This window comes from Ursus maritimus, unplaced genomic scaffold (assembly GCF_017311325.1).
Source record: "Ursus maritimus isolate PB19 unplaced genomic scaffold, ASM1731132v1 scaffold_19, whole genome shotgun sequence".
NCBI lineage: Eukaryota > Metazoa > Chordata > Mammalia > Carnivora > Ursidae > Ursus > Ursus maritimus.
The window spans coordinates 34015204-34033027 of record NW_024424341.1 but is presented as its reverse complement, the minus strand read 5'-3'; the positions used below and the strand labels follow the sequence as shown (position 1 = coordinate 34033027).

General features: G+C 53.5%; 1 protein-coding gene across 1 annotated transcript in view; it reads right to left on the bottom strand.

Annotated features, from left to right (window-relative positions):
* The window catches only part of LOC103662091 (c-Maf inducing protein), a 231979-nt gene that overhangs the window by 84541 nt on the left and 129614 nt on the right, over nt 1-17824 (bottom strand). Inside the window, exon 2 of the mRNA XM_040633648.1 lies at nt 5898-6023. Within this exon, the coding sequence (XP_040489582.1) occupies nt 5898-6023 (126 nt within the window). The remainder of the gene's footprint in view (nt 1-5897; nt 6024-17824) is intronic.

Here is a 17824-nt window from a genome sequence, read left to right as displayed (position 1 = left end):
GGGAGATGGATGGACAGATGGGTGGACAGACAGATGTATAAATGAATTGGGTGGGTGGATAGCTAGATGGACGGATGAAGCGCCACCCGTTCTGCTCACAGAAGAAAATTCCACGTGCAGTAAAACTTCAAAGGAACTGTTCAGCCTTGAGACCCTCTTTTCCCTAAGGTGTATTTAAGAGCAAGCAATAGTCATGGCGGTCTGCTCCTGAACACCTACTGTGACCAGGCACAGAGCTAAGTATCTTACATGTCATACGCTGATCCTCACACCGTCCAAGGACGCAGGCCTCGTGACTCTAGCTTATAGATAAATCATTGGCCCAGAGAGGTAATCCCTGCTTGCCCAAGGCTACACAGATAGAGCACGGTGGAGCTGGGCCGGGCCTCAGGTCTGTCTGACCACACAGGCTGTCCACCCTGAACATGAGAGCCACGTGCCTGGGCTCCATGAGGCTTCCAGGAACTGGGCTGGGAAATTTGAAGGCATTATGCCAGTGAAAGGGGAGGAGGAAGGACTTGGCTCCAGTTCCAATCTCCAGGAGGCCCCACCCCGCAAACAAGAGGGTGGACCAGAACTTTCCTCTGGAAGAGGGGAGGCGCATTTCTTGCTGATGGAGCCAGACAGGGTGGCCTATGAACTGCTCCTTCCTTTGGTCTGCCTAGTTTTGAAGGAGGATGGAGGCTGCTGGGGGACGTCTAGGATCCCAGTGCAGGCAACTCTAAGTGCCTTCCAATGAAAGGAGAGCGGCCCGGGCTGCGCCTGGCCCAGGGGACATGGCGAGTTTCTGCACAGGGATTCCATACTGCTGTGCGGGCAGCTGAGCCAAGACAACGTGGCCCCACGGGACGCGGGGCCTAGCTCAGAGTCCTGAGGGTCACTCGTTCAAGCATGGGAAAGAGCCCCTGGAAACAGGCAGGCCTGCCCAGGCCAGCGCCAACTTCTCCTAGCGATAAATCTTTCGAATACTGGAAGGGCCCCGTTCCAGGCAAATTCTGCCTAATTTCCTCTTCGAAAGTTGCCAAGTTCTCTCTCATTGTTGTATTGTCTCGAGAGGTGAGAAAAACAGCCAAGGGTGCACTGTGGGTGACTGTTCCCAAGTTCTCCTTCCTGGCCCAACTTCTTAGGGAAAAAACAGCACGTGCTTTTCAGACCGGAAAGCTCTTTCTCGCCGGCTTCCAGTAAGAAGCGAACCCACCCTGTCCCTGCCCCTGCCGCCTGGCCTCTGGAGATCATATTGGGAGTAGAGCCAGTCTCGGAGACCATCGGGAAGGGACAGTCTCCTTGTTCTGGTTCTGCCCGAAACCTGGTTTTAGGAGCAGGGGGCTTTGTCTACTTCTCATGGATGGGCAGACACCCAACCGCGAGGCAGAAATCCCCAGATGACCAGCGCCACGGGGCCCTTTAATGCTGGCCACCCCGACCATGGGCCGGCAAGGGGCCCCCTGGGATGCTTTCATTGCACCGTTTATGTTCTTATGTAGTTACCTCCTCACAATGAAACACTAGCACAAAGGGCGTTAAGGGGGGAAAGAAGATAAATAGGTCCTTTCTGCACCCAGGGATTCTAATAACATGGCATTAGGGAGCTCACGCTGAAAAACACAAAGCATCCAGAAACACACCAATTGGACCAGGCTGGGAGGCTGGCGCCTTTGTCCGGCGACTCGACCTGCTGGCAGAGTGCTCGGTGTCTCTGAGCTGGGAGAAGGCACGTTGGCCTAAGAGCGGCTCTTAACCTTCCCTGAACCCGGATAGGTCAGCTCCCAGGGGTCTGAGTGAGGCACCGATTCAAATTCTAACAAAGCAGCTTTGTAAGGAGGTCCCTGGGAGAGGGACAGAGGTTGGAGAGGGAGGAACAGAGGGAGGAGGAGACACAGAGGGAGTTAAGTTGAGAGGCGCAGAGAGAAGGGCTCGGGGTAGAGAGAGGCCTGGAGAAAGACCTCAGAGAAAAAGAAACTGCAAGAGAAACAGAGCAAAACACAGCAAGGGAGAGAGACAGAGAGAGAGAGGGAGAGACGGAGAGAGAGGGAGAGATGGAGAGAGGGAGAGAGGAGAAAGAGAGGGATAGGGGAGAGAAGGAGGAAGAGAGAGAGACAGAGAGAGAGGGAGAGATGGAGAGAGAGGAAGAGAGAAGGAGAAAGACAGGGATGGGGGGAGGGAAAGAGTGAGGAAGAGAGAGAGAAGGGGGAGAGGGAGAGCCAGAGAGAGGGGGGGGGAGAGATGGGGAGAGAGAGGGGGAACGGGGAGAGAGAGGGACAGAGAGAGAGAGGAGACAGAGAGAGAAGAAGAGAGAGAGAGAAAAGGAGGGAGAGAGAGAGAATGGGGGGAGAGAGAGATGGGGAGAGCAGAGAGGGAGAGGGACAGAGGGAGAGAAAGAAGGGGAGAGAGGGATGGGAGGGAGGGGGGGAGAGAGAGAGAGAGAGAGCGGAGGAAACAGATTCCCATGGATACGGAGAACCTGGCAGAGACTCCGGAGTGAGAGACGGGCAGGTGAGGGTGGGGACCCCTGCAAGCCCAACAGGATTCCTAGGTAGTGAACAGCCGCACACGTGCAGCAGGACAGGACCCTCTTCAGCGATGATGGAAGACTGCAGACCCTCCAGCACTACATGACTACTTCCTCCGGCAGGGAAGCAGTGCCTGGAGCAGGGGGTCAGAATGAAAAGTGCTAGGGTCCAGCCCCGTCCGGCAGAACTTTCTGTGATGATGGCAGCGTTCTTCCTCTGGGCTGTCCAATAAGCAACCACTAGGTCCATGTGGCTCCTGAGCCCTGGAAATGTGGCCAGTGGCCCGCGGATTTGCACTCTTCATTTGATGCAATACGTTACAACGCAGACAACCCTGTGTGGCCAGTGGCAGCTGCCGGACAGCACGACTCAAGGCATGTTCACCCTCTGCCGACCAGGAGCACCCAGACAGAGCTTGTCCTGTCGGCCTTGTCCCCCGGGCACCCTGGGGGCTTCTCGGCCCGTCTTCCACCCACAGCAGGGAGGACTGCTCCATCACACCACCACTCTGGGTCCTGTCATAAGAACCAGGACAAACCCAAAGCAACGCAACCTGCTGACTGTCACAAGGGCACGTGAGACGTGCCGTGCCTGGCACCTCAGAACACCAGCGTGGGGCTCCAGGTGCCCCCCAGCCACCTCACAATCACACGGGCCTCCCAGCCCAAAGCCCACCTCCAAGATGACTCGGAAGCCATTTATGTAAAAGACGGCCACACGCCACCACAAATCACGGCGGGGCGGGGGGGGGAGGAGGGTGATGACGAGAAGGAAATAAGGTAGAAGCAGATGGAAGTGGCGGAAAGAGAGACTGAGGCGGGAGGGGGTGCTGCACCCACCTGGGCTCCCCGAGTAATGGGGGGAGGGCTGGGTCTTCTTCCCCGTCCTAGCTCCGAGTCCTGCCCTGCTGCTCCAGCCTCTGTCCACAGCGCCGGGGGTGGGGGCAGCAAGCAAGTGAGCAAGGGCGATGCTGGAGCAGACCCGCCTGTCAGCTCGGCAGGGGGAGCTCTGCCGTGAGGCCACCGCCGGATGCAGCCCCAGCCAGGCGAGTCATCACAGCCGGCCCGCAGCCACGGCCTGGGTTAAAGGGACATTCCACTGCCCAGCAACTCACATCCCTCCCAGCCTCACTGCTGTTCGGTCCCCACGGCCTGGGTTAAAGGGACATTCCACTGCCCAGCAACCCACATCCCTCCCAGCCTCACTGCTGTTCGGTCTTCCTTGGGGGTACGCTGCCCCCTCTGGTCCCAGAAGCAATGAGGCCCTCCTGCTGACGAAGCAACAACTGCTACACACTCAAAGAGATGGGGGCTCAGGGCCCTCCCTCCTCCAGCTGGACTATTTCAAGGTTTCCCCCCACCCCCGCCTCCCTCTGACACTCCCATATTCAGCCCTCTCTGCCCTGCAACTAGACGGCTCCCTCCTTTGTCCCCTTTACCACTTAAGAGCTTTCAATGGCTCCCTACGGCCCTCAGGATACAGGCTTGGCTTCTTCACTCAGCCAACAAGACCCGTACAATCTGGCTGTGACCTAACAGCTCTGGACACATCCACGGGGCCCTGAATCTGCCTCCCCCCCTCCTACATTCATGTTTTGCACCCGTCTTCCCTCTGCCCGGAGTATGTGCCCCCCATCCTGGCACACTCCTACTCACCCCTCTACACCCAGCTGTAATGTCACCGTCCCTGGGGAGGCTTCTCTGGAACCCCTAGGCTGAGTGAGTCACTCCCTGCTCCGGGCTCCTACTTCTCCAGGATATGCCTCTATTTTAGCCGCTGTTTCTGCAGCCCCATGTTTATAGCTCTGCTCCCCAGAGCTATCCCTCTTCAAGGATGGGGCTGAGGGGCTTATTTGCCTTCCTCCCCACCACAGGGGACAGACCGGCTCAACTTCTCCACAAAACCCCATTATTGCCCCCCTGAATCTTCCACTGCTGCTCAGACCCCAGCCCACAGGGGCCAGAGGACAGACAGGTGAACTCTGCTGGCTGGAGGCGAGGAGGGAAGAGATGAGAGCACGTGAAAGAAAGAAAGATGGCCGGTGTGGAGGGTGCCAGAGTCAGGAAGAAAACACACAGGCAGGCACGGTTTTGGTGTTCTCCAAAAGATGACAGTAGAGAACAGGAGTTTTCTAAAGAATCAGCTGTTACAGTCAGCTTGTTGAGCCCTGCATTCCTCAGAGGCTGAACTGTGTGCCTCTTGGCTTGAATGCTGTTACACAATCTAGTGGCCACTTCGAAAACATGTTTTAGGGAAGCATCTCTTTGGGCTCAGGGCAGATTTCCCTGGAGTGACGGTTAGAAAGAAACTTTTCTACAGGGAAGGCCTGTTCTCCCAACAGAGAGCGTGCATTCTCTCTAATGAGGAGTCTCTGACTTGGGGTCCCTGCTGGAAATTGGGATGGCTCTGCCTGAATGATAAAGAACATGTCACACGTATGTACTACAGCAATTTTTTCTGCCACAATTCGTTTCTTGGTGGACCCACCTCTCCCCAGCCATAAGGTCTTAGTAGGACTATCAGAGTACACAACTGCCTACGGTCAAGGGTGGGTATGTAACGTAGGGTAGGGCATTCCCTGGGATGTCTGGAACTACAGCAGACCAATTAGAATCTTCTATGAGATTTTATAGGAAGATACTAGAAGGAAAGTGGGCTCTCACATTTTCGAAAGGACAGATGTCCATCTTTCCCATGTATGGAGAGAATTTCCCTGACAATGAAGCCAACAAACAGAAGCAGAGCCAGGAGATGGAGAGACAGAGAGGCACTGAATATTAGTATCACTTGACTCCTGGATCAAGCTATGCCTGAAGGCCTCTCTTAGACTTCCCAATTACCTTAAGACAGTTACAGCATCAAATTATCTTTTTGCTTCAGAGAGTTTGAACATGTGCATCATTTCCAACCAACAGCACCCTTTCCCAAGGAGACAGCTCATATTTCCATCAGAGTCTCAGGACTTAGACCAACAAGAACCTCCTCCTCACTTGAAGTACAGCAAAAGGTGGCATCCATTGCTTACTTGCTTTTCTATAGCCTTTTAAGGCCTAACAACAGGGCTTTGTGCCTCAGTTTCCTCATCTGTAAAATGGAGATCAGAATTCCTATTTTCTCAGGTTTGTTATGAGAAAAAGAACCCTAAGATAGAAAGCTCCGGGGCTGCAGCAGACATGCAGTGGGAGCTCAGCTGGGGCACATTCCCTCTTCCTTTCCCTCAGAGGGCTGCAGTCCTTACCTTTCTTACGTTGGAGAAAAGAGCACCCTAAGCTAAACCGCCTTTCCTCCTGGTGATTGGTTAGCTGCCTTCCTCTGAGGGAAAAGAGGAGGGTAAGGGCATGGGGGGCAGGGCAGAAGAAACTGCTTGTTCATGTTTGTTTCTCCTACCTGCAGTAAGACCGTTCCCCCAGGAATTGTGAGCTGTAAACAGTACTTCGGGGCGTTCTCCCAGGACAGCAGCTGAACGTCTTCAATAGCGCTGTAGGAGACTGAGTTTTCCATGTACCCAGTTGGCTGCAGCAAAAAAAAAAAGAAAAAAGAGAAAAAAAAAGGACACACATTGGTTACAAGATCAGGCACAATATCCATGCCTCACAAGAAAGTTCCGGAAAACATCCCCACCCTGGCAACAAGCAGACTGGTACAGACACTGGGCAACTCTGGGAACCAAAGGAATTCCATCTTTCCTGGCTGGCAGCAGCCCAGCTGGTGGAAACGGGTCATGGTGGAAACCTGCCCACATGTTTGGGGGTGCAGAGTCAGGACCAGACTGGGGGCACCTTGAGGGCAAAGCCTGTGCATTGTTCCTCTAGGCATCCGTGGGGCCCAGCACAGAGCAGAGTCTGGATCTCTCCGGCCCTCACTGTGGCCAAGCCACCACCTTCTCCTGCCCAGAAAGCAGTCACAGACCCCCACTGGTTTCCCTGTCTTGTCTCCCTCCACAGATGTGCGCTCCCCATCGAGCACCCAGGGCCACATTCCGCATCGGCACACTCAATCCCCTTTTCCCTGCTCAGTGTCCTTCCACAGCTCCCAGTGGCGCAAGCACGAAACCCACACTCCTGTCCACCCTCACCAGGCCCACAGGTCTGGTCCTGCTCCTTCCTCGAGCCCCACCTGCTTTCTTTTCTTCATCTGCACACCCTAACAGTCTACCTGCCGATGGCATTGCAAATTCAACCTGCCCCTTGTCCTAGAAAGGTTGTGGCCTGATATCTGGCCTCTCTTCTTCTACTGTCCAGGCCTCAGCTCCACAGGGACTTTGGGGGACCCTGCTACCCTCCAGACCCTATGACCCACCTGGTCACATCCCTCCCTGGACCCTCGGTACTCCCCACACCGTATTTAATTATTATGGACTTATATTATGTGTCATCTGCTGATGTCTGCCTCCTTGCCAGGCTGCAGCATGGGGAGGTCAGGCCCATGTCTGTCCTGGTCCTTGCCCTCTCTCCCCAGTGCCTGGCATGTGGTGAGGGCTCAACAATTTGTGTGGAAAGAAAGAACAGTAATAGCTATCATTGGTCAATGCTGGGGTGAGGGTGGGGAGAGAGAAAATTCATAGCCACTCATTGCTGAGTGAGCTCCCCTGTCCTGGAGAGAAGGCAGCAGGAGCCCGGGGAATGTACTGGTCACCAGGTCCCAGCAGGGTCCTTGTCACTCTGACCCCAGGAAGCCACACTCGACCAGAATTCAGAGGCAAGTGTAACATAGCCGAAAAGGCAGAATCTAACAGCTAACATCTCCCAAGCCCTGACAGGTGCCAAGCACTCCGTAGGTAGGTGGCAAGCGCTCTCTCCTTCCCTCCACACAACGGTTCCACGGGGCAGGCACCAGGGCCATCCCACTGCACAGATGGGGGAGCTGAGATGTCCAGTGACTTGCCCGTGGTCGGCCAGCTGGGAAGGAGGCTGGCCAGGGCTGAACTGAGCTGATGACTCAGGGATCAGCACCCCAGCCACTCCGCTGAGCTGCAAGCAAGAAGGGGTGAGATCTACAATCCATGGCCTGACAAGATCATTTTAGTGTCAGGTTTTGGACCTCTGTGAGGTTTTAAATGTCCATTTCCGTCTGCCAAAGTTGAGATACAGAGGTGGTGATGGTGGAGGTGGAGAGGGTCGAGGGCATGAGGTGCCTCAAATTTTCCTGATACGATCGGCCACAGGCTCAGGAAGTAAGAGAGATTGATCAATCAATTTGTTCATTCACTCATTCATTCATTTTATGTATTTATTAGGCGCCTATTACGTCACAGGCCCACATGCCAGATGCTGGGGATACAGCAGTGGAGAAGACGGGAGCCCAGTCGTGCAAAGAGACAACAAACAAACAAAATAGGCAAATAAACAGCAAGCGCTGCACCAAGATTCCAAGTAGGAGCTCACGGGGCTAAGAGCTGCGACGCCCGGAGAGGTGGAGGCAACGTCCGTCCCTGAGTCCCTGCCTGTGCCAAGGCCCAGGGGTGGGAACCTGCTGGGCATGTTCGGGGAGGAGCAGAAGGCCAAAGGGAGGAAGGCTCAGGTAAGAAATGCCTTGGAGAGAGGGGCAGCCACTCCCAGAGGGACCCGTGGGCCCTGCCAGGGCTCCTGGAGCAGTGCTGCAGGGGAAACAGCCTCAGGAGGAGGGGGCAGAAGCAGGAACAGCCTGGAAGCTCCTGAACAGTCCGGGCGGTGCAACAACGCTGCTGGGACCCGGGGGTGGTGGGGGGCAGGGATGGGGCGGCAGCCAAGTTCATCCCGCCCTTCTCACCGGCACCAATCCCCGTAGCCGCTGTGTCTGACCAAGACGGTTACACCAGTACCTCCCAGAGGCAAATGTGTGGGCTCCCCTCACCCTTCACCCTATGCCGGCAGCCCGTGCACTATTACGTTCTCCACATTCTGCTGCCTGTGACTCAGCTCCCACAGCACATCTTGTCCTGAGAATTTCGGTGAAACCAGGGGTCTGGAGGATGGGTTACACATTTATTTTCTGAACCCACGTTCAAATATTTGTCGTGTGCCACTGACTGTCTGTCTCCCCTGCTAGTGTTCCGACACCACAGGACCAAGAATTTCCACCTGTTCTGTTCCAAGTGCCCAAACAGACCCTGGCATTTAGAAGCTGATCGTTATTTTCTCAATAAATGAAGGAATATTTTCCTAAATGGAAAAGTGTTCATCCATGTACTACTTATAATCACTACACATAACATCCTTGGGAAGATGGTTTTTGTGATTCTTTTAAAAATTAAATTTAGGGGCGTCTGGGTGGCGCAGTCGTTAAGCGTCTGCCTTTGGCTCAGGGCGTGATCTGGCATTCCTCCGCTAGGAGCCTGCTTCTTCCTCTCCCACTCCCCCTGCTTGTGTTCCCTCTCTCACTGGCTGTCTCTCTGTCAAATAAATAAATAAAATCTTTAAAAAAATTAAATTTAAAAATTAAAAATTAATTAATAAATTAAAAAAAAAAATCTCCTTTAAGAAGCAATGGTACCTGGGTACCTGATGTGCCAAACACCTTTCTGCATGGCCCTCACCCACCTCTCTCCCTCTTCAAGATCCGATCGGCCTCCAAAGTCCAGCCCACTGACCCCTCCATACACCCAGAGGTCAGAAAACATGGGCTACGACGTGGCCACCAGCCCATGTGGAAACTGCCAGACCACACCACACCATATAAAGAAAGAAAGGCCCATTCCGAAAATTGTTAGTATTTGATTATTCAGACCAAGCAAATGGCCAGGCTTTCTCTAGAAGCACACCTTGAGGCCTCGAGGCTTCTGCTTCCCACCAGCCTCCTCAGGACCCCGGAGACGGGACGAGGCTCTGCACTGTGGTGCCGCACCAAGCCCGTGGCGGCTCACTCCAGGAGATGACGGCTCCTGACATGTGCTATTTCCAGGAGGCGGGGCTTGCTCACAGCCTGTGTCTGCCTTTCTCACGACCCTGCTTCAGCTCCCTCAATGTGGCCTTGATTAGAAGTTGCAACACAGGCTTTTTGGGGAAAGGTTGGGTATAAATAAATACGTACTGGTTTTTAATAGCAGATGTACTGCTTTCCCACTGTTGGAAGCAATACGGGGTAAAAGCAAAATTTGTAGAATTGACAGGACCTGTGTTTGAGTCTCTTACTGTGTGACGTTATGCAAGTTACTGTACCTTTCTGAACCTATTTCATCCAATAGTAAAATGAAAATTTAATAGACAGGATTATTCGAAGAAGCCTTAAAGGAGATCCAGTCTGTCAAGGGCTTAGCACAGCACCTGGAACATTCCAAAAAGCTCAATAAAAGGAAGTACTGTGAGAAACCATAAACTTTACCTCTGGGGTCCTCCTCCCCCAGACCCATAATTCTAGTGTAACCGTGAGAAAAACATCAGATAAACTCCAACTGAGGGACGTTCCTCAAAACACCTGACCGATACCCATCAAAACCCAGGAAAGTCTGAGCGACTGTCCCCACTATGAGAGGCCTGTATCTACAGAGACCGACCACCCATGCACTGTGGGATCCCCAGTGGGGTCCCAGGACACAGAAAAGACATTAGCTAAAAACAAAGGAAACTGAAGAAAGCATGGGCTTTAATAACAGCCTCTCAATGTTGGTTCTCTGGTTGTGACAAAGGTATCATGTTTCTGTGAGATGCTAACCACCAGGGTAGCGGGTTTGGGGTACATGGAAACTCTGTCACTTTTCTGTACGTCCTCACACTGTCCTAAAATAAAATGTTCATTAAGAGAAATAACTGCTGCCACGTTGTTACCAGGGTCGTCTTCCCGGACAGAGCCTAGACGGGAGTCCAGGAGGCTTGCAAGGGAGAGAGGACGGATCGGGACTGAAAGCCGCCGAATGCTGCTCTTTGGATTCAGGTGTGAGCCAGTGCTGCCCACGGACTCCTTCGTCCTCGGTACTTTCACGCGGCTGGGACGGTTTCACAGATAACTGATAATTCCCTGGTACTCTGAACATGATGATCAGAGGGACAGCGGACGAGATTCCTCCGTGGGGTAAAGGCTGAGTCAGATGAAAAGGAAAAATGAAACGCTCCTCCACTGGAGGGAAGCTAGGAAATCCAGCTCTGCGAGGTACATTTCAGAGACGGTTATTTCTACACGTAGAAGCAAGGCGAGGCACACTGCATGATTCCCGCCCACGTGACATTCCAGGATGAGCACAGCTACAGGGCCTGAACTCAGACCAGCGGTCACCAGCGGCTGGGGAGCAGGAGGGGACCGTTACCAACAGGCATGGGGAACTTTCTGGGGTGATGGAAATGTTCTGCATCCCCATCACGGTGGTAGCTACTTGACTGTATACCTTTGTCAAGACTCACAAATCTGCATGCTCAAAGGGTGAATTTTCCTGAATGTAAATTATAACTCAAACCTGACTAAGGAAGGCAATGCGTCAATATTATAGATAATCTGGAAGATGATGAACGGGAGGCAACCTTTCAGATAAAATCACGTCAAGACCACTCATTAGCACTTTGGTATATCACCTTCCTGAGGATTTTTTATACATGACTTTTTTTTACAGAGCCTGAGTCATACGGTACATATTGATTTTGTAACTTGCCTTTTTCTTTCTTTCTTTTTTTTTATTATAATGTTACATCACACGTGCCTCCTATATTCTGGACAATAATTTCCAGAACTATCATTTAGTGGCTATAAAACATTTGGCTGCTCTTTATTTTATCACGGCTCCCCCCCCCCGACCATGGACAGTGTGGTTGTTTCATTTTACGCTACTATAAACAACTCCACAATGAACATCCTTGTGAAACATGTTTTTCTACCCTATATTTAGGATTATTTCCTTAGGCCAGATTCCCAGAAATGGAATTACTGGGACAAAGGGCAGGAGCATATTTTACGTCATTGCCAAATTGCTCTCATTAAAGAGATATTAAGAGACCTGGGGAGCCCTGGCTAAGGCTGGGGGGGGGCCTTCATCCTGGGCCCCAAGTCTGGCTGGGTCCTGCTAGAAGCCATGCTCCGGCCCAGGTAAGTTCAGAGGGACCACCCTGGCCACCAACTGCCCATGAGGTGACTGTAGCGCCCGGGGCCGGGTCCCAGGAGTCTGCAACCCAGGGTATGGGCTCCTAGGGATGCTACTTTCCCAATGGCAGGTGAGGAACAGGTCGGGGTGCCTTTGTCCTTTTGCTCTGAGGATTGATGAGGGGCTAGTCTGGGGGGGTCTTGGGTCTCTACCAGACCAGGAAGAGAACACACTACTTCTGCTTCTGTTTCTGAGATGAGCTTCTTCTCTGGTGTCCCCTCAATGCCTAGACTCAAGACAGCAGAGCCTGGAGGGGCTTCATCAGGCCCCCAAGGGACCCCTAAAGGCCCTCAGAGCTGCCATTCCAAACTGGGCACCTTGTCAGACTTCCCATGTCAGAACGGGCAGGGAGTAGGGTGACCAAAGGCAGCACCCCCCTGGAGGCCCCCAGGCTTCACATCCCCCTGCTTTCCAGGGAGCCAGCTCCCTCCCACCCAAACCTGCCTACTGGTTTCCATGGGGATTTCTCTAAAAGCCAATGTGAATCATGATGTCTGTGACCCCCAAGATAAGGCTCCAGGCTGACTCAAGGTACAAGTTGGGAAGGTGCCCGGCACCACTCCCGGGAAGGGGAGCAGGGAAGACGCTCCCGGACCCCAAGAGGAGAAGCTGGTCTGGAAACACCCTCCATGAGCTCACTCCCCAGGCCAGTGGACATGGGAGGCTGGGGAACCTTGCCCCCCTGGGAACCTGGGCTTCTGAGAACAGCAGGCTGTTTGTCACGGGGTGGGGGTAGGTGCCTCCCCGGTACCCTGCCGGGTGAGCCACGACACAGACAGGTCCCCTCTCTGCCTGCGTGGAAGCTGCTGGAGTCACCGTGTCGGGGGACCTGTTCTGCACAGTCCGACTCCACGGGGCACCACCCACCTGCAATGAAGAAGGGTTCACTCCTGCCACTCGCCCCCTCCACACACAGCCTGGCCTCAAAAGAGAGACAGCAGGTCAGAGGTCAGGGAAGTCCCTTCCAGCCCTTCTGGATAGTCAACAAGGACAATAATCATAACAATGGCAACACTCCCTCCGTGGTGGTACCACAGAAGGGCTCCGACTGGAGGAGAGGGTCCCCACTCACCTTCCCCTGCTGCCTGTTAGAAAACGGAGATGAAATGCACGTGATACACAGTGAAACGCCGGCCATTTTCAGACGTACAACTCAGTGACATTTCGCGCACTCACAATGTTGTGCAACTTCACCTCAATTTAGTTCTAAGACATTTTCAGCGCTCCACAAGGTGACCTCATCCCCGTGAAGTGGTCACTCCCTATCACCTCTCCCCCACAGGGCTGCTGACCACGGATTTGCCTGTGTGGACATTTCACCTCTACAGAATTATACAGCACGTAGCCTTTCTCCCTGGCTCTTTTCGTGTCATGTTTCGGGGGTTCCTCCACACGGAACCATCTATCAGTACTTCGCCCCTTTTTATAGCTGAGTAGTGTTCCACTGAATAGATCTGCCACATTTGGTTTAGTCATTCATCAGCTGAAGGACCTTTGGGTGGTTTCCACCTTTGGGGTATGGTGAAGAGTCTGTGACACGGTTTTTCAGTGACGAGGAAGGACACAGGCTCTGCAAACACAAGTCTCGTGAAGCTCCTCCCACACAGACAGACACAAGTGCCCCTGGTCAACATTTCTGGAGCCGTGCCTGTGTGGCCAGCACCATGCTGAGGACTTCATAGGTATGATCTCATATTACCACACCGCACACACCGGCAAGGGGCTGGATTTATCCCTGTCGATCCACACGCTACAGACACAACTGAGGTGCCGAGAGGGGAGGACGTGTCACAGACCCAGGATTCCATCTCACAACTGCCAGGACTGTGACCTCGGTCTCAGGTTCTGCCAACTCGTCCAGCCGGATCCAAACCTCGGCGTGTGTACCTGTGGGCACGCACACGGCAAACGTGCGCTACGCACAGAGGAGCCAGAACGTGAGGGTGCCAGGACCAGAACCTGGCACGGCCGGGGTCCTGGAATCTGCCTGCCTCCTGCCACCCAGCCCCGCAGGTCCCCAGGCCACCTACGGCTCCCCCCGGCCTCGAGGGCAGAAACCCACACGGGCTCATCTGGGAAAGGCCTGTCAAAATATTTTGATGTTCCCTTTAATCCCACAAAGGGAAAGTTGTACCGCAGAAGCAAAGCGGCGGTAACAATTTGCTGCTACATGGGTCAGTCTGGGCCCCAGTCCCGGAGCAAATCTCCTCAAATGCCTTTCACACTCCCCTCCCCTTGTTTCCATAAACCAAAGATACCCAACATAATTTCAGCTTTTCTGGTTGCCCCAGGGCCACCGGTACTGCCGCCACCCACTGGTGAGCCGTGCTGCAGCCCAGCGATGCTCTCGGGCACACAGCTGTCTGCCGCTCCCCTTACTGGCCCCTGACCTGGAGATGCTGTGTCTGTTTGAATGGCTTCTCCAACCTTTCTCCCAATGCCAAATGGCTACTTCTTATTGCTGCCAATGGACCTTCCCCTACACCCTACCTCACAAGATTAGTGCTCTTCTGCTGCAGCCTGTGAAGCCAGAACACCAAACTTGTTAGAACTATGTGTAAAGAAAGAGTAACTTGGATTTGAACAAGAAAGTCTCTCATGAGAAAAATACACCCTTCTTGTGTTTTATGGTATTTGGTTTAGTCTTCTTTCCTTGGTTGTAGGGAACTTAATAATCAAGTTCTGCACAGCCTAAGCAACTCTAGCACAGCCCTGTCCGACAGAACCTTCTGTGACGACGGAGATGCTCTGTGTCTGCACGGTCTGGTGCAGTAGCCTCCTGTGGGCCACTGAGCACAAGGAATGTGGCTAGGGCAACGGTCCCCTCGGGACTGAATTCATGAGGTCATTCAACACACGGACCCCTCACATGTACAACCCAAGACCAGCGTCTGGGGACACAGCAGTGAAGGCAAGGGACACGGCCCTACAATCATGGAGCTTTGGAGACAGGGAGGAGTCAGATTACCCAGGAAAATGGGGGATGCTCATGGACAGAAATTTGTGTTCTCAGGGCATGGCACTGTTCACCTGTGCCCCTGGGCACCTTTGACAGCTGCGCAACTGACCAAGGGAGTCTAGAAGGGAACGCGGATGGAGGGACCAGCCCTGGCTCGCACTGAAGCCCCGAGTGGCTGGCAGCAGGCATGGGTGGCAGACATCCCTCCCTCTGCCCTAGTGTCAGGACCTTGCAGGCTGGGAGCAACCCCGCATGCTCCCCGTGCCCACTTCCCACCTCTGTATGGCCCTTTCCACCTCCAGCCCTCCTGGGAGGCAGATATTACCATCACCCCCGAGACAGACCAGATGGAGGTTCTGAGCCTTGACCAACCACACACAGCTATTTAGGACAGAGGTGGAAGGAGAACCGAGACCTTGGGCACATGTCCTGGCCTTTGTCTATAACAGCTAGTGAGTTAAAAATCAGGGGGATGACCGCAGGGTGACACCACCACACCATCCTCCAGCAGAACAGCTCAGATGGGAAAGACAGTGACAAGCGTTGGCATACAGACAGAGCAGCTAGAATGCTCCTTCCACTTTGGAAAACTGTGCATTCGTATCTGCAAGAACTGGACACACGTATCCCCTGCAACCAGCTGTCCCGTTCCTACGAACAAATGTGGACATATGTTCCCACAAAGACCTGTACACACATGTTGCCTAAGCACTCTGCAGCCCCGGACCGGAACAGACTGGAAACTACCCAAATGTCCATCAACGGAAGAATGGATGAAGAAAGTGTGGTGTATTCACCCCGTGAAACACTACGGAACGAGAAAGAATGATCTACGGCTACACGGACACGCAAATGAATTATATGAACCTAACGTTGAGGAAAAAGAAACTAGACACAGAAGCACAGAGTGCATACTTGCATTTATCTCAAGTCCAGAAGTCGGCAAAATCCCCCGCATGCTGTGAGAGGTCAGCGCACTGGTTACTGGGGGTGACCAGCTGTCTGGTTTGCCTGAGCCTGAGGGGGTTTCTTGTGACACTGGATGATCAGCACTAAAACCAGGAACATTCTGGGAAAACTGGGATGAGTTGCTATACTACTGGTTACCTCCAAATGGGGACAGTGCTATAAAGGCGCCAGAGGCGGTTTCTGTACTGTTCCAGGTCTTAATTCGGGGTGGTGGCAGCACACTGTTAAAATGCACCCAGCAGGGCACAATACGTACACTTCTCTGCATGTATGTTATGCTTCGATAAAATATTTTTTGAAAAATCACAAGTTTTAGAGTCAAATCCAGGCTCTACCGCTTGCTGGCTGTGTGGCCTTAGGCGAGTCACTTGGCCTCTCTGAGCCTCCATTCTCTCCCCTGCAAAAGTGAGACAGTATTCACACCCATTAGGATGGCTATTTTTAAAAAGGGAATCACAAGTGTTGGAGAAGATACAGGGAAATTAGAACCCTCAGCCATGCTGGCAGGAACATGGAATGGTGCAGCCACCTGGGAAAAGTTAACCATGAGTTTCCACATGACCTCTATGGGGAGTTTTATGGTATATGAATTACACCGCAATAAAAAAGGAAACAGTATACCTATCTTAAGGGTGCCGTGGAAAGTAACAAAGGGCGCATCCTATGCTCAGCACCTGTGAGAACTTGCTAGCGTAACTACACAGGGCGGCTCCAGAAGGCAGCCAGGAGGGGGCTGCAGGCAGAGGCACGATGCAGTGAGGGTTCACCATTTGAGCTCAGCAAGTTAAACTCCCAACACGGTGCCAGGTACTAAGCAGGAGCTCATTATACCAAGGTGATTATTTTCAAGCCTCAACAAGAAGGAAGGAGGGGCTTTGTGCAAACCTCTCCAGGTTCCTCCCTCACCCACAGATGACTCCAAAGAGATACGACAGAGAGGGGTGCTCTGGCTTGGAGTCGGCCTTGAGTGCAGGGGTGATCAGCCAGCTCTGGAAGACCAAGGTCAAGCAGGACCCCATCTGTTAGATACTGCCTTCCCCAGACGCACTCACCACTCCCTCTTGCTTCATCTCAACCAAGCCCTCCACGCCCAGCCCATCTTGGGGGCCCGGGAGGGGCCACCTGGCACCAGAGCCGGGGCCCCTTCTCCTGTGGCCCAGATCTTGGCAGAGCAGTGCCTGGAGGCTGGGCCATGAGGGCAGGGCCAGCCAGGGCAGGCCAAGGCTGTTCTCCACGGACTGCACTCCGTGGAGACAGTCAGGAGGCATGTTCTGGCTCATTAATCATGAGTCCAGCCATGGCAGCTGCCCCCTTTTATGGACAAATGGCTCAAGAGGTTTAATGACAGAGGAAGAACTGATATTTCCATGTTCGGACTCTCCAACCTCAGTCACCACTGTGGGATGGAAATCGGAGTGCCCGGGGCGTGGTGCTCCCGTGCCACTGGGCACTTCTGCCATCCGAGGAGCTCCTCAGGACTCTTGAGGGCTGTGCCGCTCGTTAGCATATTTCCACGCACCAAGTCAGGAAATATTTTTAGGGAGCAACAAAAGTCGAGCAAATCCCAGATGCCAGGCCCTCAGGCAGTCACAGGCACCATCTTGCTTATTCTCCACAAGGCCCCTGGGAAAGGGGCACTGCTGGGACTCCCATCGAGAGGGGAGGTGGAGAAAGAAGGGGAGGCTGGGAGCGACTAAATGGTGGTCCCAGGTCACAGCTGGTCAGCAGAAAGGCCACATCGTTGACCGGATCAAATCCATATCCTCTGTACCACGTTGCCTGCCCACTCTGCCGGACACTGGCCTGGGAGCCCCAAGATGGCCAGGGTGTGCCAGAGTGGGCCTCCTGATGGGAGGCGGGGGAGAGGTGTAGACGGGTAACAACAACACAACATGATAAGCACTGTAATTGAGAGGTGTAAGGTACAAAGGACAGGGGGCGGGGCGGAAACGCTGGGGAAGGCTTCTCAGAGTGACCTTTGAGCTGGGTCTTCAGGTGGGGACGGGAGTGCCGGGCACTCCCAGCAGAGAGAATGGAAAGTACAGGGAGCCCCAAGTGGGGGGACCCCGGTCTGCGAACAGGAAGTTGTGGGATGAGTGGGGAAATTCAAGGATTCCTGAGGGGGCCTGAGATGGGACCCAGACCAGGGCACAGCCCTCCACTGCCCAACCTTCTCAGACTCTTGAATTTTCTCTCTCTCCTCTTTCTTCCTTTTTTTTTTTTTAAAGTTAAGGCAGACATTACAAACAGTCAAGTGCATTAAATGTGGAAGTGCACAGGTTTTGCGTGTTCAGCAGGATGTATTCTGGGGCAGGCTCAGCCCTGCACAACCACCACCCAGGT